This window comes from Callospermophilus lateralis, chromosome 16 (genome assembly GCF_048772815.1).
Source record: "Callospermophilus lateralis isolate mCalLat2 chromosome 16, mCalLat2.hap1, whole genome shotgun sequence".
Lineage (NCBI taxonomy): Eukaryota > Metazoa > Chordata > Mammalia > Rodentia > Sciuridae > Callospermophilus > Callospermophilus lateralis.
The window spans coordinates 70,242,481-70,265,603 of record NC_135320.1 but is presented as its reverse complement, the minus strand read 5'-3'; the positions used below and the strand labels follow the sequence as shown (position 1 = coordinate 70,265,603).

The following is a 23,123-nucleotide window of genomic DNA, read 5'->3' as shown; positions in this document are numbered from 1 at the left end:
TGAACAGCCCCCACCGAAACTCTTGTTGAAGCTGAATCCTTCTCGTGAGATCTTAATCCAATCATGGTGTTTAGAGGTGAAACTTTTGGGAGATAATTAAGGTTAAAATGAGACCAGACATGTGGAACCCTAATCTAACGGGACTATGACTTTTTAAGAGGAGAAGAGAGCTGAGCTAGGAGGCTCATCACCTCTCCCTTGTGGATGCCCTTATTGCCTTGGGACTCTGCAGAGAGCTCCTGCCAGCAGAAGAATCTCACCATATGTACTCACCAGACTTCAAACTTCCCTGCCTTCAGAGCCATGAATCATATAAACCTCTAATCTCTATAATCTATCCAGTCTGTGTAATTTAGTTATAGCAATAGCAAACAGACAAAGACATTCACCAATGTCTCAGCTCATAGCAAGCATAAAAATACTATTTTTTTGAATGAATGTATAAATAACATTGGCAAGTTGCTTAACATTTTTGAGTCTTGTGTCTTTTTAATACAATAATGGCATTTATTCCAACTTCCCAAAGTTATTGTTAGAACAAAATTAGCAATGAACATATCTACATAGTTCATACAATAATTGAACAACAGTTAGTGCTCCATCAATGTTTTTCAAAACCTGAAAGTTATGATCTTAATTCTTAACCAAATTATCTTCCATGTGACCTAGGCAAGTACTCTCCCTCTCTGGGTCTCCTCATTTTCTTGCATTATTAAGTTATGCTACATGAAAACACTCAAAAAGCAGTAATTTCACAATTTTTCTTTTGCCCAGGACTTCTATGCAGAAAAGTAAAAGACAATTCAACAGTTCCAGACACATAACAACATAATTTGTATCCAAGACTAACAGAGGAAATTTCTACCCCATTTAGTTGTGATGTTGATGGGAGCAGAAGATGTTTGCCCAGATCACCTTAGCTAAGGATGGTGGAAAAATCAAATTCTAATGACTCTAGATTCCCTTTTACCCCTGAGGTTTGGGGGGAATTTTGTGGCTATTTGTCTCTTCCACTGAAGAGATAAGACTTTCTTGAATTCATATTCACCTACTCATTTTCAGGATGCTTTATTGGAGGGAGGTAAAACTTTTATTGCTGTTATCTTGGTGCCAATTAAGAATAACCTTTACACCTTTCATATAATCGAACACTGCTACTCGTGAGTATATAAGCCAATTGACGGATGGATCTATATGCATCTTCAGAATAAAACGGGCATTACACCGTATCATGACTTTCTCAAAATTCTTCCTCTGGTTACTTATTTCTGATGTTTCAGAAGTTACCCAGCAGCATGTTGTGGTCTATCAAACAGAGGAAGCTGACAGTGTGACTGAGCTAGTCCCGGGGGTCTTCACAGAAAAGGCAGGCAGGGTCCTGGTCGACTGGAGATTCCACCTGAATCGTGAGCGAATGCACAGGAAAGCTATCGCTGAGAGCTCTAGCAATTCCTCTCCGGACGATCTGGCTGTCCCGGCTGGCTGCTGTTGATAAAGAGCCAGGGTGAGATTAGCATTGATTACACACATGAGCCATGGCTAAGACTTCAGCTTCAAGTGCTCTGTCTTGGGCCTGGGGAGTGGGGGACTGGGCAGCATAGGCAGAGCACTCAGAGGAAGCCACATTGGCTCTGCTGTGTTCACACAGACAAGGCAGGGGACATTCAAGTGCAGCAGAGTGCCCTGTCACTATGGGAACTCTTCCTGCCCATAGTTAGTTACCTCTGGAGCCTGGCACTCCCAGGAGCTGAGTATGGAGGGGAGACAAACCCTGAAAGAGCCAAGATAGAACTGTTATTTCTTACACTGTCCTGCTCACCAGCCCCCAGGGATCTCTGGGTTGCAGTTTGGGATTTAATTAGAATTTATATCAAGGCAAGTGACAGGAAGCAGGAAGCATTTAGAGCTCCCCACAGACCTCTCTTAGAGCAACTACCCCCACTGCCATCTTTTTTCCTGTCCCAAATGGTATCAGGAGGCTATAAAGTCCCTTCCCCAGTAACCTGATTGTTTACTATATTCTTTCATTTGCAGTGAAATATTGGCGTAGAGAATGCTGTAAATTCCCCGAAGCCAGATCTGAGCCCCTCAGAGAAGATGAGAATGTCTGAGAAGTATAGCACCCAAATGACGGTCACTGGTGTCCCTGTCCCTCTGCCACTAAGTAACTTCTTGAGCTATATTTTAGCAGCCTAACTCATCATCCTTGGCCTAAGCTCTCTCCTGAGGCAGTGAAAGACCTCCCACTTCCTATTTCTCCCAGCTCCGAGACATTTCAGAGACAAAATCACCTTCTACTTTAAAAAAAAGTAGCTGTTAGTATAATGTCCTGAGAATCGTCTCACATGGCCACAGAATCTCCAACCACCCAGGGAAGGACCTGCCCTAATTCTCCCAGCACATCTGTTAGCTTGTTTGAATTTTATGGTTGGGGCCTCAGTTTCTTCCTCCAACATCCGCACTGAGCAGAGCATCTTATACACAGCAGAGATTCGATCAAGATTTACTGCTAGGGCTGGGGATGTGGCTCAAGCAGTGGCGCACTCGCCTGGCATGCGTGCGGCCAGGTTCGATCCTCAGCACCACATACAAACAAAGAGGTTGTGTCCACCGAAAACTAAAAAATAAATATTAAAAATTCTCTGTCTGTCTCTCTCTCTCACCTCTCTCTTTAAAAAAAAAAAAAAAAAAAAAGATTTACTGCTAAATTCTTTTCTGTATTTTTAGTGGTCAGACACCAAGCCAAACAGGTGAAGTGGAATTTTCAGAGTCCAAGGCCTTGAAGTTGAGGAGACATTTTGGGTCTTTGTATTGCACTGCAATCAGCCTGGAGAATGTCATTGGTATCGTGGTTGCTGTGACAACCACCATAAACAGATGGGTTTTCAAAGTCCAAACCACTGGACAGCTATTTTGACAGGCAATGGATACTAAGGTCAGCCCTGGGAAGAGAAGAGAAATTACTGACTTTTCAGGACAAGGATGGAATCTTGCCTAGGGATGTTTACAAAACTCACTGACCTGTGGCAACATGAACAGAGAGAATCACTTGGTTCGTTGTTAGAGACCAGATGTGCAGGCTGTGCACAGAGACAACGCCATCGACTGCCAGGATGAGCTCTTTCACAACATTGTAATTCAGGCCCTTTGGTACACCTGATGGAAGGAGCGGGAGGCGTCGTTACTCAACTGGTGGAGATGGCTAACTGCACTGCCAAGCCCTCCCCAACTTACCCTCCCCTTTTCTGGCTTCCTACTTCAAATGTTTACAAATCCGACTATTTCCAAAGGTTTACCATCAATCAGAAGTTCACAGGCAGAATCCTTGCAGGATTTACTATGCAACAATCAAAAATAGTAATCATCCTTAGTATATTATTAAACTAATTGTGCTTTTCCTAATTATCCGCGTGCACCCTGGAAAGCAAAATGAAGCGACGTGGGATTTGATATTCAATGAATCCTGGGTTAGCATCCTGCCTACGACTATTGTGAATTTACTCCAATTATGAAGCTTCTCTGATCCTCGGCATATTTGTAGTAAAATAGGGATGATAAGAACAATTTGTAGATCACAGAGTTCTCTGAGGAGCCCTTCAAGAGGTATCGGGTTTTTGTAAATTGTAACGCTATAAAAATGTTGGTTATCTACCAGGTCACTCAATGGACTGTGCTAATAGAGGATCCTAACATTGTAATACCATCTTATGATTTGATTTGTAAATTTTCCATTAGTTTACTACATTAGTCTGCATTCAGTGGCTGGGTCAGAACATGGAATAGTTTGACTGTCATCTTTGTGTCTAAAGAAACCACGTGAGGAATACAGGAAGGTGGGAAATCTGGCAGTCAACCAGCTCTTCTTTTGGGCAAAGGAACTGGGTGTCTCTAACTTGGAGAAGAGAAGCCCAGGAGAGGTGTGATCACTTTTTTCAAATGTTGCAAGACCTGTCATATAGAAGGTGACAGAACATGAATGTGTAAGGACAATTTCTCTGGCTAACTTCAGAGAGAGAAAGAAATGGTTGGTTGGAATAGGAAAACAGAAATCAACTCAATATAAGAATTTTTTTTTAAAAAAAATGTTTTTTTTGGAAAAACTTTCCAAAAAAAAAAAAATTGGAAAAATACCAATCCAACCAGCACAACAATGGTAAAATCGTATATTAAGTAAATCCCTATCAGCTAAAGATGACCCAAAGAGGATCTGTAGAATATATGTCTAAGAATGATTCATTTGTAGCCTCTATTTCAACTCTATATAATGCACAATGCAAACCCCTGAGATGTTTGTTAAAAATAATAAAGATTTGGCTCTGTTCTGGGCCCCCTAATGGAAAGCTCCATGGGTGAGGTTCTGAAACCCCCAGATCTTCAGGTGGTTCTGAACCTTGTGTGCACATCAAAATTGCTGGCACAGTTTAGAAATCCTGATGACAAGGTTACTCCCAAGACCCATGAAATCAGCTCTCTGGGGAGGAGACCCAACCTCAGTGCTCACCAGGTGAGTCTTTTACACAGGTGAGATTAAGAACCATGACGCTCACACCTGTGAGTCCCTGAGTAGCATGACCGCACATGTTTTTCAGTCTTGCTGTCTGCTAAAATATATCAAGACTCCCCAGACAATTAAATCTAGTTCTCTGGAGCCTGGGTATAAGTCTTTTAAAATACTTACCAGATAATTACAATGAGCATTTAGAGACAAACCCACCTATGTATACAAATAAGGAATCTTAACCTACCTTTTTTGAGCTTTAAGAATCTTCTCATAGGGGATTTTCTTCCGATTAACCCAAAGTTTTCTAGGATTTGAGTTTAGTTTAACCCCATTTTTATTGTACCATGGAAGTAATGAAGAGCTGATCAACATATCCTTTTACTCTATGAGCAACAAAAGACTCAGGGCATTAGAATGAAACTAAAGGAATTCTTGCCTCAGATGAATCATAGAGTATGCATGAAGTCTTAAGGCAAATTGTTATTTTCTAAATAACAAAAGTCTTTATTGAGTACCTATCATGTATAAGGTTTGTGCTAAACACTTTATTTATAACAATTATTTTATTTAAGAGTCCTAAGAAATTTATGGGCTAGTTATCAATGTTGTAGTTCCCACTTAACTGATGAAATAGGGGTTAGAAAACTTAAGAACATTGCTAAGGCCACACAGATAAGTGACAGAGAGCTCAGAATCTCTGAGCATTGACATGTCAAGCGAAGGTAAGAGTTTAGGCAAAGGAATCAAAAATTTCATTCTTAGAACTAGTGTGTGTCATCTTTTGGGGGGAGTTTCAGGTGACTCTGTGAAGACCTGCTGTCATCTAGGACCCCTGAAGTCAGGATGTCACTATAATTTGACATTTACTTTTTTTCTTTTATGGAGAACAAAAGGCCTTATATCTTTATACTAAGATATAAGGTTGTCAAGCAGGAGGCATATCCCTCATGATGCAGATGCTCCAGCACAGCCTAGAAACTTCTTTTATTGAGGAAAAGTCTGAAAAAATATTAATGTATCCAGGAAAACATCCAAAATAGATGTTAAAAAGATAACTTCCATGGCTAATAAATATCTGAAAATAACATTCAATGCCATAATAATTAAAGAATTACATATGAAATCAATAATATATAATGCTTCAATTGTCAAATGAGAAAAGAATCACTAGTTTGATAATACTCAATGATGATGAGGATGTGAAAACGTGAGTATTTGCACATACTGTTGTAGCAAAGAAATTGATGTGGTATCTTGGGTAAAAGTAGCCAATCTATCCAATTTTAAAATACATATAACTTTGAAACAAAAATACTAATTCTATGAATTATTCCATTGTTACAAGTGTTTAAAAATAGGCAAGTATAATAGTGGTAACCATAACATTGTTTGTAATGCCAACTGTAAGGAAAAACACTCATTCATACAGTGGAGTAATTGCAGATATGAAAAAATGGGGTATTGTTTATGTGGTGATATGAAATATCTCAAAGTGAAGGATAGCAAGATAGAGAACAAATAAATAACATCATTTAATCTCATATTTTATTTTTAAAAAAGGCAAGCAAATGAATGAATGTTTTGGGAAAGATGTATGAATGTATGTTCACTTATTAATAGAAGTGACCCCTAAAGCACAGGATTGAGAATTTAGAGGTGGAAATATGGGGAAACAATTTCTTATTTTATACTTTTCTGTCTTATTTTAAAATTTTACCAGGTATGGAATTATTTTATATTAAACTAATTTAAAAAATTAGGTGTCTTCCAGTAAAGAGTTACCTGCCATTTTCATTAATTAGCTAAGATAGCTCAGACTCTGTACTGTTTCTTTAAAAATTTAAGAGAGATAATTTCCAGGGAAGAGTTTTTCTGAGATAGGAGGGGTGGAAAACAATCTTCTTAAATTGTACTTCAGTTTTTCTCTGATCTTTCTGTAAGTCAGTAATTTCCATAATAGTGACAATTGCTGAAGCTTAGTACTTGGCCCTCAGGAAAGAAAATAGAGGCACCTGTGATTTGATAGACCAAATATTCTCAAGTTCAAAGTCAGAAAGTTCATTTGTTACTCAGTTTAGAAAATGGGTAGTGAATGTTCATCTCCATTATCCATTTTAGTGTCATAGCACTATCTGCCAATAATGATGGTGCCCACTAGGAGTAGAATCCTTAAATGTGCACTCAATAGTGTTACTGAAGGTGACTGCACTCTGGGACTTGGTCTACCGTGACTCAAAATGAGCTGGACAAAAAGAAAAGTTCAGCCTATGTTTGGATACTTTTAATTATCTGGATAGTTGATATGATGCAAACCTCCAGATCTGATTGAGATTTTAATTCCCAGAGCTATCATCATCCTTCTCCTCATGGAGGAATCCCAAAATATGATAAGGTTCATCCAGTGGTTCTCAAAGTATGGTGCTGGGACCAGCAGTATCAACATCTTGGCAGAAATTCATATTCTTGCTCTTTCAGCCCCTTCTCCTACACAAAACCTACTGACCCAAAAGCTGTGGGTTTGGGTCCAGTGATCTGCACTTCAATAACACCTCTGAGTAATTTTGATGCCTCCAAAGTCTGATAACTGCTGGCTCAGTCTATCAAGATTTTTAAGCAAGATCCTCCATAATATCTGTTTTTCTAATAAGTAGAATAGAAAATATGACATCATTTGTGTTCATTACAAACTGTCAATGTAATGATGATAAATCACCTTGCAAATATAATCAGGTACCTTATGCCTCTAATATACTTTAGTACATTGAACTTCCCTAATCTAAAAACCCCAAACCATAAATCTTCCAAAATCCAAAATTTTTTCAGAACCAACATGAGGCCACAAGAATGGGTCTCAGTCAAAATGCAGAAGCACTAAAACTATTCCATAAGATTACCTCAGGCTATGTGCACAAGGTGTGTGTGAAACATTAGTGAATTTTACATTTAGACTTGAGTTCCATCTCCAAATATCTCATTATGCAAATGTTAAAAATAAACTCTAAGGCCTGAAACACTTTGGTCCCAAGTATCTTGGATAATGGCTACTCAACTTGTACACTAAGATAACATCACTGTGAGTCAGTAGCTCTCCCATTTCACCTAGTATCAAATAGTTTTTCCAGTGACAAAGATGAATTTATTCTGATCAAGACTCTCTTATCTAGCTCTTCGGAGGTCATTAGTATCAATGACTGACCAGGTCTATGGCCACAGCTTGTGGCCAAGAATTGGGACTTTCTTGATGTGAGAATAATATGCAGTATAGGGTTCATTTCCACAACCTAGCTTTATAGTTCCTATATTCTAGTCAAACTAAAAAGCCAGCTAAGAAGTTGTACACATCCAGTTCCCACTGTGTTCCAGAAATGATGCCATAGATCCATCTAATCCTCTCAACAGCACTGCAAGGTGAATATTATTCCCAGATTTGAGTTGAGAAAACTAAAGTTCAGAATTAAGTCTAAAGTGCTAGAAACTTTCATGGCTAGGATTTGAACCGAGGTCTCTGCAATTCTACCTTTTCAATTGCACAATCTCTCTCCAACCTAACTGCCAGTAAAGATGTAGCCTGGAAAGGTCAAAAACTAGCAGTTCTTCAACTACTTTTGCCAACGGAAAAGAAAATCAGCAAAATGCATAATGTCAGGAGAGGTGGCCAATAAGCTTTAGTCATACAAAAAATTTCTTGACAGTGAAGGCATTTCATCTCTTCCTGACTAATTAGAAGACCCCAGGAGCTAGACCAGCCAGGAGAGTCATCAGGACTAGACTCTGGCTGTGTTGAATGAGGTTAATTAGCATGAGATCCTACCAGGGGGAGAGCAAGTCAAAAAACATCACCTCTTCAGCACACCCCGGGGACCACCTGTCTCTCTCCCCCAGCTGTTCAAATTCCCCCACCATTTCTCAGTAGCACTTCAATTCCATTTCTGAGTGATTATTTGAATTATCTCTTTCTCCCTTCGCTAAAGTTTCACTCTTGAAGACAGAAACAAGTCTCATCTTAGCTCATCTCTGTAGCTCTAGTTTTGAGCACATGATCCAGCAGTCAGAGTTCAGTAAGCACTTGACAAATAAGTCAAGTCACCCTGGTGTTCTTGTATTTCAAGCCACAATCAGACATAAATGTTCAGATATAATGTTGCCTGAGAGGTAGATTTTTATTGTCCTTTCTTAAGTCTTCTCCAGATATAATTAGGAATATAATTATATTTGGGCAATATCTTTCTCCACTATTAATGCTTATACTTACTGTTATGGTTTGGATGTGAGGTGTCTCCCAAAATCTCACATGTGAGACAGTACAAAAAGGTTCAGAGGCGAAATAATTGGGTTGTAAGAGTCTTAACCCAATCAGTGATTTAATCCCTTGGTAGGGATTAACTGAGTGGTAACTGAAGTGGTAGGGTGTGGCTGGAGGAGGTGGGATGGGGGGTGTGTGGCTTTGGGGTATATATATTTTTATCTGGCAAGTCTCTCTACTTTCTAATCACAATGTGAGCTGCTTCCCTCTGCCACACTTTTCTGCCATGATGTTCAGCCTCTCTTAGAGCCCAGAGGAATGGAGCTGGCCTTCTATGGACTAAGACCTCTGAACCCGTGAGCCCTCAAATAAACTTTCCTCCTCTACAGTTGTTCTGGTCAGATCTGTTAGTCACAGCAGCAAAAACACTGATTAAAACACTTACCATATTTATGATGTGGGATATTTAACAGTTGCTCGAGATACAAGTAGAAGCCACTTTTTATCTGTTCCCATATAAATAAAAATCAAACGTTCATTTTCACAAAAAATTCCTTATCAGCTTTTAATTTTTCCCATAATACAAATAAACAGTGAGCACACCTTGCTGTCATCCCCTTGTGTGATCATAGGGGGAAAAAGCATTGATCTTAGGAATAATCATGAGATCCCTCCTACCTTCCATAAGTAAGATGAAGAAGTCCTTTAAGATCATGACAGTGCTGGCCAGCACCAGAATGGAGAAGATAAATGTGCAGATTGGGTCAGCTATTTTGTAGTCTGGCTAAAAAACAGCAATTTTGGTTAACTGAATTCATAGTTCTCTTGGAGAAAGCTTGATTAATAAAATAGCTGCAGTTCCCTGTTCCCTTCTTTCCCAGTCACACATTTGTCCCCCTGACACTTGGAAACCCAACACAAAGGCAAGATGTCCTTCTTGAAGACTCAATCTGTCCTATCAGCTCTAAATTACCAGTTACCAAAGAGTAAAGACTATTCAAAAATGAAAGTGAAAGACATTCTTAAGAGGTCTGATTTAAATTCTGTATATGTGTAAAAAACAAGCACAAAGATACCCACAATGTGCAATGACTATTCAGCCTTAATTATGATGAGAACAAGAAAGGATATCATTTACTGAGAGGTTGCATTTGTCCCAAGTGCAACCAGCCCTTGGTCTTGGTGTACTGGGGTTAGTCTCTTTCTTTCCTTCTCCTCTATTACACATACTCTGAGATAGGTATCTGTGACACAGCCCTAAGGGTCTAAGCAAAGGTGTTACTCCTGCTCTCTCTCTCTCTCTCTCTCTACTGGATCCCATAACTTTGGGGTAAAACACCTACTGTTCTTCCCTTGATGAAATTCAATGCCACAGGCAAGTCCAGGCTCCACTCTCTAAGAAACTCAGCATCAACCTAACCTTTGTAAAGGGTCTCTCAAACTCCACTAATTCTTCCAAGTTTAAAATATTTATGCCTTAGTCTTGAAGTTTTCAAGGCACATTTTCTCAAATTCATATATGTCTGTGATTTTGCTTACATATTTTTATATCTTAGGAAAAACAGTAAAGAGTCCCTGCAAATTGGACCATCATGATGCAAAAGGTAAGAGCTAAAAGCTTCCTTCCTTCTTTGCCTTCCCCACCCTCCCTTACCCACCCCTGTTCATTCTTGATATTAACTGATAGCAATCTGTAGAGCATATTTATTTGTTCAAGGTGAGAGGGTTCTTGAATTAGAATCCTGCTTTGGGGGAACCAAACCCTTCTGCCCATGAGCGATATTGGTAGGACAGATGAATCATCAGGTGCTTAATCTTCCCCAACCAGGTGGCAAGCACAGGACTCAAACTAGGGTCAACTGGACTCCCCTTCCAAGAAATATGAATCCTCAGCAGTGACAAGAACAGGAAGAAAAAAATTGGTCAAGTCACATTTATTTTAGCATGGTGCCTGAGACAGAAGTTGTTATTATTTCTAAAATTTAGATACCAAAACTTGCCCATATTTCTACCTTAATTTCTGTCCTGAAATATGTTCAATAGATTTCAGCCAATACACGTGTTTATTTATTTATTTTTTTCTTAAATGAGTCAGAGATCTTTTCTGTTGCTTACTACCTAAGAACTCTAAGGTATTAATAGTTTCATTGTTGTCTACCTTATCGGCATGGCAAAAGGAACTGCTTTTTTGAAAGATTGGCAGCCCAATAGTTAAAGACATAGTTCTTAGGAATTTGGGAAAGACTCAGGTTTCAGACTTTGAGTGTTTGTTTTGATCTCACAAAGCAGTTTGTATAGGTAAACTCAGATAAGGTTGTTGGTATTTGCAATATTGGAGGGTCAGCCTCTGTGCTAATGCATGTAATTACTACAATATGGGTACATTCACTTACACTCACCTTAAAGTAGATAATAAGAGCACTGATTAACACACTGATGCTCTGAAATACATCTCCAAGGGCATGCACAAAAGCTGCTCTGACACTGGCGTTAGCTTGTACTTCATTGTGATTGTGGACAAGGTGTCTCTGGTGCAAAACCACAGCTAGTCTGAAAGACAACAATGTTCTTGGTACACGTGAGATTAGCCCTTACAAACCTAGGCAGCAGAACAAAGGAGCTGGCAATAACACGCATTATTCAAAATGGCAGGTAGTTAAAAAAAAGGTATGCTTTACAATGTATCATTTTGGAGTTATGTTTGAATACAGATGTATCACAGAGTTTTAAATTTTTCACACAAGGACAAACCATAAAAATTTACCTCAGTTTTCTCATTCATCCACCTAATGTTATTCTCTTTCACATTAAAATGGGAAAGCAACATTTCTTTGATAAAAATCAAACATTTTACAATAAAAAGGAAAAATTTCATTCATCTACTAAATGTCAGCCTCTGATTTATACTTAAATCTGAGCTTGGGAGAGCTTGATTTAATATACTGGTTTCAAATTCAAAAAGCAATGGAAAGGAATAAAACAAAATAATAGTGAAAGAATCTCATCATGGGATTTTTTTTAAACTTTTATTTTACTTAATTTTGTTCATTTCTATGAGCATTTAAAATTTGAATAATTTCTTAATGGCATATGGTGAGAGTGTTTTGTGTATGTATATACAGTTATTTATCTAGAAGCAAAGATACATTAATATATTGTAAAAGTAGTTGTTTATGTACATCACGCGTGCACACACACATACATATACAACGTCTTGCAAAGTGTAGCATCTCTTGTCCAAGTCAAGGTGATAAAGTAGTAGTCACTAAAAATTATGCAACTGATTCTATTTATCTATAACATTCACAAAGTTTATACTAGATATAAAAGGAGAATTGTTTCACTGATGGTCAACAAGGAATGTTTTGCCAAATACCCTTTTGGAACATTTTGGAATAAAGACTTTTTAAAAACCTCTTATTGCTTGGGACACCATATATATATATATAGTCTTTTTGCAGTCTTAAGCCATCACCACAAGGTGGAATGACTGCTGTGTGCCAAAATGTGATCATTACAGAAGGCACAGTTTTCAGATTGTTGTGTTTGGATAGAAACACCTTAGCTATGAGTTACAATTCAAAGTTAGACAGCCCAATGTGACTGGCAGCTAACAGACACTCTTCCAGATTTACCATATATGATCATCACAGTGTCCTTCACCCTTTTACTTGTTTTATTTAAAAAGGTAAAACTTTCTTAAGAACTCATGCACAAAGTGCTATTAAATACTTCAGTTATATAGTGAATAAAAATATATGCATTCCCTTCCTAGTGCAGCTTTAACTGTGTTAGAGACAGCAAAGATTTTAAACACACACACACACACACACACACACACACACACACACACACGTGCCTGCACACACAAACTAACACAAATGGAAATTTCTAATTATAATATGGTTACTAAGAATTGCTGCTTTGGATAATGCCAACAGAGGAGCCTGACTTAGAGAGATACAGCAAGTGAGCTGAATTTAAAAGGTTATGAAAGGAAGGAATATTTTAGGCAGAAAAAATTAGCCTGCAATAGCCTTAAAGCTCTGTCTACACCCTTCATCACAGAACCCCTTCACCACTTCTACTAGAATTTTCTGTCCGGATTTTGGGCCCCAAAATTTATTTGCAAATTGCAATTCTGATTTCTCCATATTCAATCACTACAACATCTTGAAGAATTTGCAACCTGCAATCTCAGTTCTTGGAGAAAACATTACAATCACTCAGCACCTTTATCCATAAATAACTATCTGTTTGCACAAAGAAGGCAGGGCTTTTCAATTCCCTTGTCTTTCTAAGAATGAAAAGTACTTGCAAGGTTAAGGTCATGTTCAAAAGCAGTCGCAGTAAAAAGAAAACTTGGATGATATCTATTTTGAAAGTCGAACTCCATCATTAAAGTCTCAGATTGATGTGGCAGTTGGCTAGGAATATCCTTCATCTTTGTGTAGCATTGACACAACCTATGTGACATATGACTCTCGGGAAATTATTAATACTTTCATTCTTCCTGCTGCCTTGAGGACATATTGTTCTCTTTATGCAAAGATGATGTTATTGACCCCCAGTCAGCAGTACATGTGCTCTAGAGCATTTATCTCCTCAAAATGATAGCTTTGCATTGATCTGCCCACACTCTTTCTTCCAGTGCCAATGCGAAATGCAGTTTCAGGTTAACTGGTAGGAGAGAGGATCTAGCAAGTGATGGCAGATTAAACGTTATTCTGTTGATCGTTTAGCTCTGAGACGGAACAATAGTTCATGAACTGAGAGGTGGGGGACCGCAGCCCCAGGATGTAAGACTTAGTGACACAAGGCAGCATTTGCGAACTGAACGTGCTCAACTTGTCCCTGAATTCCAGAGATTCCATTGTGCCCTCTCTTAGAATCCTCTGTTCAAAGCACCATTCTTCCATCGCTGCCTTCTTCACTCCCATGTAAAAACTGACCTCATGACATGTATCAAGCTGCACTGCAAGATGGCTAGATGACAAGTAGGTAGTCGTGGTTGAATACCAGAAATGTTTGGCACCAGTAGCATTTCGGATTTTTTGAGTTTGTCATATCTTAGGATATTTGCATAGACTTTATAAATTAAGCATCTCTAATCTGAAAATCCAAAATGCTCAAAAATATGAAACTTTGAGAAGATGTTGGTGATCAAGAAGTTTCTGCATTTAGAACATTTCAGATTTGGGGTTTTGGGATTAGGGATGTTCAACCCGTATATGAGCCTCCTATTAATTCTGTAACATTACCACAAACCCTTCATGCCTTAAACCAATGCAAATTTATTATCTTCTAGTTCTGGGAATCAGAAGTCTAAGTGGGGTTGCAGGACTGCATTCTTCCTGATAGATTTGTGGGAAGGAATTTATTTTCTTGCCTTGTCTGTTTCTAGAGGCCACTTCTATCCCATGGTCCCAGGTCCCTCCCTCCAGCTTCAGTGCCAGCACCAGTAGTGTAGCAGTGTAGCATTTGCTCTCCTCTCTGAACTTCTACCTTCCTCATTTTAGGACCCACATGGCTACATGGGACCATGTGGAAAACCCAGCATGATCTCCTCATCTGAGAATCCTACTTACATTTACAAAATTATTTTTGCTATGTAAATTGACATGTTCAGAAATTCCAGGGATTTGGATGTGGGCATATTTGGAATGTCATTTTTCTGTCTTCTACAGGTGATAGGTAGATAGGTAGTGGATTGTTGGTAGCTAGATAAATGGATGGATGGATGGATGGATGGATAGATAGATAGTTTTAGAATTAGATCATTAAGTAAGAAGGGGAAAATTAACCCAAAACTATCAAAACCCTGGGATACAAACTCCACTGTCATGTGTAATCCATTAGTTAACTTTGGGAAGAGCAAACCTATACGCAAGAGATTTTCAATCATATTTCTGATAAGATTGATTTAAGGTTGTCTGGATGAGAGAATGGGTAGAAACTAAAGGGAGAGTCTAGCTAACGTACCTTGAAGAATTTTCATGCAGGCACAGTGAAGCAAAGATAAAAATATTGGTTTTGAGGAAAATAAATTCCCTTTTATTAGTTCTGTGATAATATACAAAACTAATGGCAATTTTATGGAGATATTGGAAAAGAGCACTAAAAAGTAGAAGGATAATTGAAGTGAATAAACTCTAAGATGCCTTTTAACTCAACTTTCTGGGAACTCATAATCTTTTTCAGCCAAAAAAAAATTAAAGAGGAGAAAGTCATATCCCCAATGGAACCATCAACATGCACGGAATGGCTTGGAGCTCAATTCTGGGTCTGTGGTTCTGGATTCAAACGCTGACTCTCCATAACTGGCGCTCTATTTCATCCACTGAAGTGCAATTTCCTAATCAGTGAAGTTGGGGTGCTGTGAACCCTAAGCCAGATAATGTGTATCAAAAGATCCTGGCTCTGTCTCTGGCGCCGTGGAAACTTTCAAAATGGGTAGGTCATAGAAGCCAATATTTAAAATCTCTTTAGTCTGTAGCCTTAATGTCACTTTTGGAGCCATTGGAACACCGTGTCAGATCTGTGATCATATTCACAAGTAGATGAGTTTCCAAAAGAGTCCTCAACTAGACAGGGTTGACAATAAAACATATGGGCTCTTTGCATGGGGGCGACTTACATAATATTGGCCACAACTGCGCAGCCTGAAACGACGGTCATCACGGTCGCCTGGATCTGGTAGTCAGTGTACAGCAGGCGCTCACAGGCTAGGTACACCAGCACACCAGTCACCACCCAGATGCAAAGGATGGACAGCAGGGCACCAAGGATCTCTAGGGATGTAAACACACAAGGACACTCCTCACAAAGGACCCACACATCACCTACTTACACCCGAGTCATAAGATTGCTTTTCTCCCTAGAGAAAGAAGCTTCAAACTAGTTCACTCAGTGATTCATGAAGCAAAAGTGTGGGTGGATTTTAGAGCTGACATGAGGCACTATAATGTTGCATTCGTAAAACACCAGTGTCTGAGTTCATTATGAGCCACATTTCTAAGCAATTTTAGCATCTTTAGAACATATTAATTGCTGCCTGCCCTCACAGTTTTCCTCAGGGATTTTAATTTAAACAGGTGCTAAAATGATCGAAACTTATTAGGGGATGAAATAATGAGACACAACGAGTAAAATGTGTTTAGAAACTCTTAATTTTACCATAAAACATTTACAACTTGCCAGTACCGGCACCTTTAGTGAAATAAAATCGTACTTGATGAAAATGAGTTTCATTTGCCAACCCGACATATTGTAAACACAAAGGCGAGCTCAGAGCCTTATCAACACTCCAACTGCCTTTTAAGAGCTACTGCAAGGAAAAGAAGCATCAGAACGGAGACAGTTACATTAATATTAAAGTAAGATAGTGTTCAATCTACCCACAGAGGAAAGTACCTTTGCTTACTTAGGCATGGCTGAACACCTACCCTGATCTTTAACTCAGCCTTTTTAGTGGATTCCAAAGACCCACTGGGGTCTAGAAATATTCTGTGAATCACTGGTCAGGTACATTCCATACTGTCATCCTTACCTGCTTTAAATTAATCTCAGATGTCAGTTCCCTGTAGTCTGGGTGAGGTAAAGCGCTGCTACCCAGTGTGCAGCTATTATTTCCCAGACCTCTGTCATTTATATACAACCTTTATGGCTTTTTCCATATTCACATGCCACCTGTCTCATTAGTCACTTCATGTTTTCTTCGAATAATATCAACTTTGCAGCCTCAGCTTCTTCCTAAACAAATTTATCCATGAAATTATGAATTTGATGTGCTAATTTATTTTCTGATGCATATTAGGATGTGTAATTATTGTCCATATGACAGTTAAATCATCTATTATCCAACCATCCATGGAATATTTCTCATACTATGGGAAAGGCTGGTGTAGGTATTTAGGGCATGAGTTCAAGTATCAGATGCAGATGGTCTGTCAGTGACTGACCATGTGACTTTGTACAAGTCACTTGACCTATTTGAGCCTGAGTTTCCTTATCTATAAACAATGCCATATATGGGGCTGGGGTTGTGACTCAGTGGTAGAGTATTCAGGTAGCATGCATGAGGCACTGCATTTGATCCTCAGCACCACATAGAATTAAGATAAAGATATTGCGTCCACCTAAACTAAAAAATAAATATTAAAAACATAATGCCATATATGTCTAACATATATGCTATGGGTGGAATTGTGTCCCCCCAAAATTCATCCATTGAAGTGCTAACCATTAGTACCTCAAACTGTGTACTTAGAAATAGGGTCCTTGAGATATAATTAGTTAAAATGAGGCCATATTGTAGTCCCATAATCCTATATGTCTGTTATACCTATTCTAAGAGGAAATCTGGACACAGACATGCACACAGGACAAATAACATGTAAAGATTAAAGCAGGGATCTACAAACCCAGGAACCCTTGCAGCTCAGTGAGAAAGATTTCACTCACAGTCTGAAGGAACCAATCTTGCTGATGTCTTGATCCTTGCTTTCTGTTTTCCAGAACTGTGAGATGATAAATTTTTATTTGTGCCATCCAGTTTGAAGCACTTTGATAAGGGAACTCTGAGAAACCAATATGACATATAGCAAACACTCAAAAAATATTTATTTTTTTATTAGTCTGCTCAGACTATTTAAAACTCCCTTTGCAGAAGTTAATGAGGACCACTCTCAAGAATTTATGATTATCTAGAAACAGAGATTGGATTCAGAGATATCAAGTCCCAAACATCCCATCTGTAAGAAACCAAATCAGGATATGGAAATAGAGCATGTCTCACTCTAAAGCCAGGAACAGAGAGGTACAGTGAGGTAAAGCCCAAACACCAAGAAACAAGAGTCAGGTCTCAACAGGACAGAAATCCAAAAAGGAACTAGTTAAAATAAAACTAAATTAAAAAGCACCTCAGGAACCACTGACTAATGGTACCATGGTTGCTAAGAAAACCATGAGATGAGTAAGGCCATCAGGTTGGTCAGACCAATTTGTGGGTGGACTAGGATGGGCTCACTTATATGTCTACTTAACATGATAGCCATCCATTATGTGTGGCTACTTAAATTAAAATGTTTAAAATAAAAACCACTCTTATTCTTCAGTTGTACCAAGCATATTTAAAGTTCTCAATAGCCATATTATACTCAATTATGAAATATTTTCTCTTATAGCAGAGGGTTCTTTTAAACAGCCTTGGTCTTGGAATATCAACATTCATGGATTTCCATGACCAAGTTGACAAAGTATTAATGATCTAAATTCTGAGTCCATCCTGTCTTTACAAACTATCCTACATTTACAAAACCACTATGATCAATGGAATTGGTAAGAAGGAAATACATGCAAAAAATTATATAGACAAATGATGGGTTCATGGTTTTCAAGTGTGGCTCTGTTCAGGAACGGTGGAAGCATTCTCAGATTATACAGTGACAAACTCTTTATTGCTTTTATTATCTCATCTCTCTCTGAATGATAAAGGGAAAGCAATCCCAAAATATCTGCAATGGTAAATTGTTTAATATGAAATTAGAACTTCCTATCACTCTAAACTTGAAAACCTGTAGTCTGTAGTTAGTCTAGGAGTTGTGGTCCTCATCCACGGGCACACTTCAGTGAAGGCTAGCAACATGGATGCCCTTGCTCTGCCCTCTTCTCCTTTATATTGATTTTCTCAAGCAATGTAAAAACATGGAGCTATAACTTTTGGTTCCCAGGACAGAGGAGGAGAAGTAGAATTGCTCTTGTTGGGGAGATAGAAATGGTGGGTGAATTTGTAAAAATGAGCCAAAATTAGAAGGTCCCAGAAAGTAAACCTTTGCCATGAGCCAGGCCAGTTCCTCGATAAAAGGAAGCAATTACTCAGTGGAAGGAAAAGCTCCCCAAAGTGAAATTTCATTTCTTGCTCCTCCTCCTCTTTTTTCTTTTGTTGTTGTTGGTGATGACTGATTGAGCAATATAGTCAGACATTCTCTGATGACTGTCTTAGTGCATTTTTTTTCTGCTAACAAAAAGGATTGGGTGATTTATCATGAGAGGAGATTTATTTCTCACAGTTCTGGAGGCTGGGAAGTCCAAAGGGCAAGGTGTCAGCATCAGGCAAGGGCCTCCATGCTGCATCACAGGATAATAGAAGGGCAAAAAAGCGTACACAAGACAGAGATAATTGGGCCAAACTCATCCTTACATCAGGAACCCTCTCCTGCAATTAAGGCATTAATCTACTAGTTAAGAACAGAACCCTCATGATGTAATCGTCTCTTTAAGGTTCCACTATTAACAATGTCACAGTGACAATTACATTGCAACATGAATTTTGGAGGCACCATTCAAACCATAGCAATGACTAAATGCTTTCTGTGAGCAGGAAGGCCCATGATGTGTTCCTGACTTCCTAGGGAGAAATTCTTTAATCTCTGCAACTCTCTTAGGCTCTCTGAGTCTTGTTCTGTGATATGGCAGAAACTTTAGCTTAATCCTGTCTTCCAGGAATACAAGTAGTTAAATGAATAACATTATCATTGCTAACATATACTGAGATCCTAGTGTTGGGGTAGCTACTAAAATGACACACGAGTTCCAATTGTTTCATAAACAAGAGGCAGCACCATTCATCTGGTTGTTAGTTGAATTAATATTAGCAGCTTACATTCCCATATCCGTTTTATCCTGGGCCCAAAGGTGTGTATCCCTAAGAGACTTTTGAACAAGGCTTCACTCTTTACCTTCCATTTTAACCCTGGGTTTGACTCTGTAGTGCCACTTGGTTATTATTGCTCAAGTGAAGAACTATACCTGCTCGGTGCCACCCAAATGTCAGCCGCTTAGAGGGAGGCCTTGATGACAACCACAAGGAAAAGAGACTGAGCAGGAAACCGGTCAGGTCAATTAAGAGATGGGCAGCATCCGTGACGACAGCAAGACTCCCAGCAATGTGCCCACCTAAGGAATGCAAAATATCATAAGGCCCAGAATGCAGCTAGATTCACAGCAGTTCTAACCATAGCTGATGAAAAATGTTACTGACTCACCCAACTTTAGAAGAGAAAGGCATCTTCAAGTTGTTTTAATTTATTCCTTTTTCATAATTTGACAGATAAAGAAATGGACCCATAAAGTCAATACGATTCAATTACATAAAAATGAATTTCAAGGGAAAATTAAAACATTTGAGATTGGGAAGTGTAGGGCACATGTGGAGAACATCCCAGTTAGACTGCAGCATACAGATTCTAAAAAGGAGATTATAGAAAGGTAATGCTTGTGGGGTATAGGCAGATTCAAAGGGTCTCAAAGTGCCCGCTGAGGACCTGGACCTCTATCTGCAGACCAGATGCTGCCATCTGGCCCACAGATGTATAATTAATCGACTTGTAGTTTTACCATAGTCCTTGCCACTTCTTTTTGTTCAAATGGTTTTTTTATTATCCACCTGAGTTCAAGATCCCTTTCACACATAGGAAGGAGCAGAATGAGAAAAGGGCGGGTACTGTCCAATGAGCATGCTGAATGCCACAAGAGTTCAAAATAGCATAGGAATTGAGCCCAGCAAGACTCCCAGCACGAGTCCAGCCTTGCTTTTTCTATCCATTTGGGATGTTTCCTCTTTATCCCTCTAATTCTCCTTTGAAAAGACCTCAGCCTCCAAAGTAGAAATTAAAGGAAAGCCTTGTCCTTCTCTTCCTGAACAGGATTTGTCATTTGAGAGCAATAACCTTTATTGCTTTTACTACATCTTCCCAGAAAAGAGCTTTTGCTGACTGATTAGTCCTCCTACAGCTGTTTATTGCCTTGTGTACTACAAAGCAAGGGACTGTCAGTCATCAGGCCCTCCATCATCAGACTCACCTTGTCTTGCCTAATGATTAAAAAAAATTACAGAGATAGCTCATAATTGCAATAATCCCCACAGACCGTTGGTTCTAGCTGTACTTAATAACTGGTTTGTCAAAGTTTAATGGTCTGAAGCAAAGTAGTCTTCAAGCTTGTTACTGAGCTGTCAGTGCAAAAATCGGAATGATTCATTAGCCAAAAGGCAACATTTTGCTAACAAATCAGCTGTCCTTCCAATTATCCTCTAATGTTGCTCTATCTGCCAAACTTGGTCCTGATAATAAAGCTGTGTTAATAATGCATTATTTCTTGCCTGGAGAATGACTCCATGCAGATAAGCAGCATGCTGCAATCTCAGCAATGAATGATGATGATCCTGTGTGCTGCACAGAAATTGTAGTCTAAGTCAAGGAGATGGTCCTATAGGAATTCTTCAACAGGCTGTGCAGAGTCAGGAGACAATGAGAAAGAAGTTGCTTTGGAAGAAGCATGTTAATATGGAAGCCTGGAAATGAGAATCATTTTGCAACAATCAGAGCTGTTTATGAGAACCATCCAGAAAACTGTGGACAACCACTGCTGCATCCAATAGAGCAAATTGTTTGCAAGACGAAGTTTATGAGTGTACTTGCACTTGCTCCTGAAAGCATGGGAGGTTATTGACAATTAATTCAATCTTCCAGCCAGTATTTATTGGGCCTTACTGTGCATGATACCAGGGACAGAGTACACAAAGATAAATAAATCACAGTACCTCTCTTCAGTGATCTAACACTCAGTGTACTGAAGACCTGCTAAAGAGTCAGGAAACCAGAGAGCACTGGAAATATTGAGGAACTTTAGACAGAAGAGAGAAATAAGCATTAGCAAGAAGAAAAGCACTTTTCAGGAAGATACAAGAACAGGGTCACAGATACAGAGATGAAAGAATGTGGCATATTTATGGAAATCAGTTGATATGAAGTATTGGCAAGACTAGAAATGGGACTTGAAAGGCAGGTTAGGAATACTTGTGTGGGGTATGTCATGCCAAAGAAGTTGAATGTTATTCAATGGGATAAGAGGATCTACTTCAGATTTTGAGCCAAGGTTGTTACACGATTCCATTTGCAATTTGGGAGAGATCTTTGCAACAAATATGGAATATGGAAGGTGACTGAAGGGCTAAGGGGCTAGAGGTTAAAATGTTAAAGTAATAGCCACAGAAAAAATATGATGAAGGCATGAACTAAGGCTGTAGCAGTCATATTTATGGAATTCTTGACAAGACATGTTTTAGTCTGTTTTGTTGTTGTTGTTTGTTTGTTTGTTTTTGCTACTATGAATCAAAGATTTGAAAAGAACAATTTTAGAAGAGAAAAAGTTTGTTTGTCATTCATGATTTCATAGGTCTCAGTTCACAGATGGCCAACTCCATTGCTCTGGGCCCAACCCGAGGCAGAACATCAAGGCAGAGGGTATGAGAGAAGAAAGCAGATCAGGACATAACAGTCAGGAAACCTCAAAGGGACAAAATATAAACCTCAAAGGCACACTCGCAATGACATACCTCTTCCAGCCATACCCTACCTACCTGCAGTGATCACCCAGTTAATCCCTATCAATGAATTAATGCACTGATTAGGTTAAACTTCTCATGACTGGAGAGATAAGGAGCTAGAGGTTAAAATGCTACAGGAAAAGCCACAGAAAAAAATATGATAAAGGCACGAATTAAGGCCGTAGTAGTGATATTTATGGAATTCTTGACAAGACATGCAGAACAGGGCACTTACAACAAGGCAAGGGAGGCATTTTACCTCTGAATTTCCTTGCATTGACTCACCTCATATCTAAACCACAACATTCTGCCCTTGACCTACAAATCTCATGCCCACCTCACAACACAAAATACATTTAGTCCGTTTTCAAATCCCTCATAGTCTAACACTTCCAGTATTTCCCCAAAGTCCAAGTCCAATACCTCCACTGAGTGCGAGTCCCTGTAAAAATTAAAAGCAAGTTACATATATCCAATATATAAAGGCACAGAATAAACATTTCCATTCAAAAAGGGAGAAATAGGAGCATCAAAAGAAAAAAAAATGGGACCAAAACAAGATTGAAATCTAGCTGGGAAAGCAAAGCCTATAGCTCCTTATCCAGCATCTGGGGCACGTGGCATCACGATGTTCTCTTCACAGAGCTCGAGTAGCTCTGCCCCTATGGTCTTGCTGGCTGTGACCCACAGTGGTATCCTTCCTGGCTTATCTCTGCTCAATTCTTGCAGTTATCCTCAGCAGACATCCCATGGTACTGGCATCTCCTAATCTCAGCGGTATCCACTGTAGCTTCAGCATCCTTCTCACTTCACCCGTCACTCTCAGGTGCTTCCTGCAGGAACCCCAACCCTGCTGTACTTTGCCTGGCTTCCAAAGACTTTCTTTGAAATCTTGGTGGAAATTTCCATGACCCCCAAAGTCCAGCATCCTGTATTCCTGAAGAACCACTACCACCTGGCTGATGCCAAGGTCTGCTGCCACCTTGAGAAGT

At 39.1% G+C, this 23,123-nt stretch overlaps 1 protein-coding gene across 1 annotated transcript in view; it reads right to left on the bottom strand.

Moving 5' to 3' along the window:
• Positions 1-1,339: 1,339 nt before the first annotated feature.
• The window catches only part of Slc30a8 (solute carrier family 30 member 8), a 38,332-nt gene continuing 16,548 nt past the window's right edge, over positions 1,340-23,123 (bottom strand). Inside the window, exons 3-8 of the mRNA XM_076836240.2 lie at positions 19,554-19,700; positions 15,382-15,535; positions 11,144-11,294; positions 9,423-9,528; positions 3,022-3,156; positions 1,340-1,485 (exon numbers count right to left, since the gene is read on the bottom strand). Of these exons, the coding sequence (XP_076692355.2) occupies positions 1,340-1,485; positions 3,022-3,156; positions 9,423-9,528; positions 11,144-11,294; positions 15,382-15,535; positions 19,554-19,700 (839 nt within the window). The remainder of the gene's footprint in view (positions 1,486-3,021; positions 3,157-9,422; positions 9,529-11,143; positions 11,295-15,381; positions 15,536-19,553; positions 19,701-23,123) is intronic.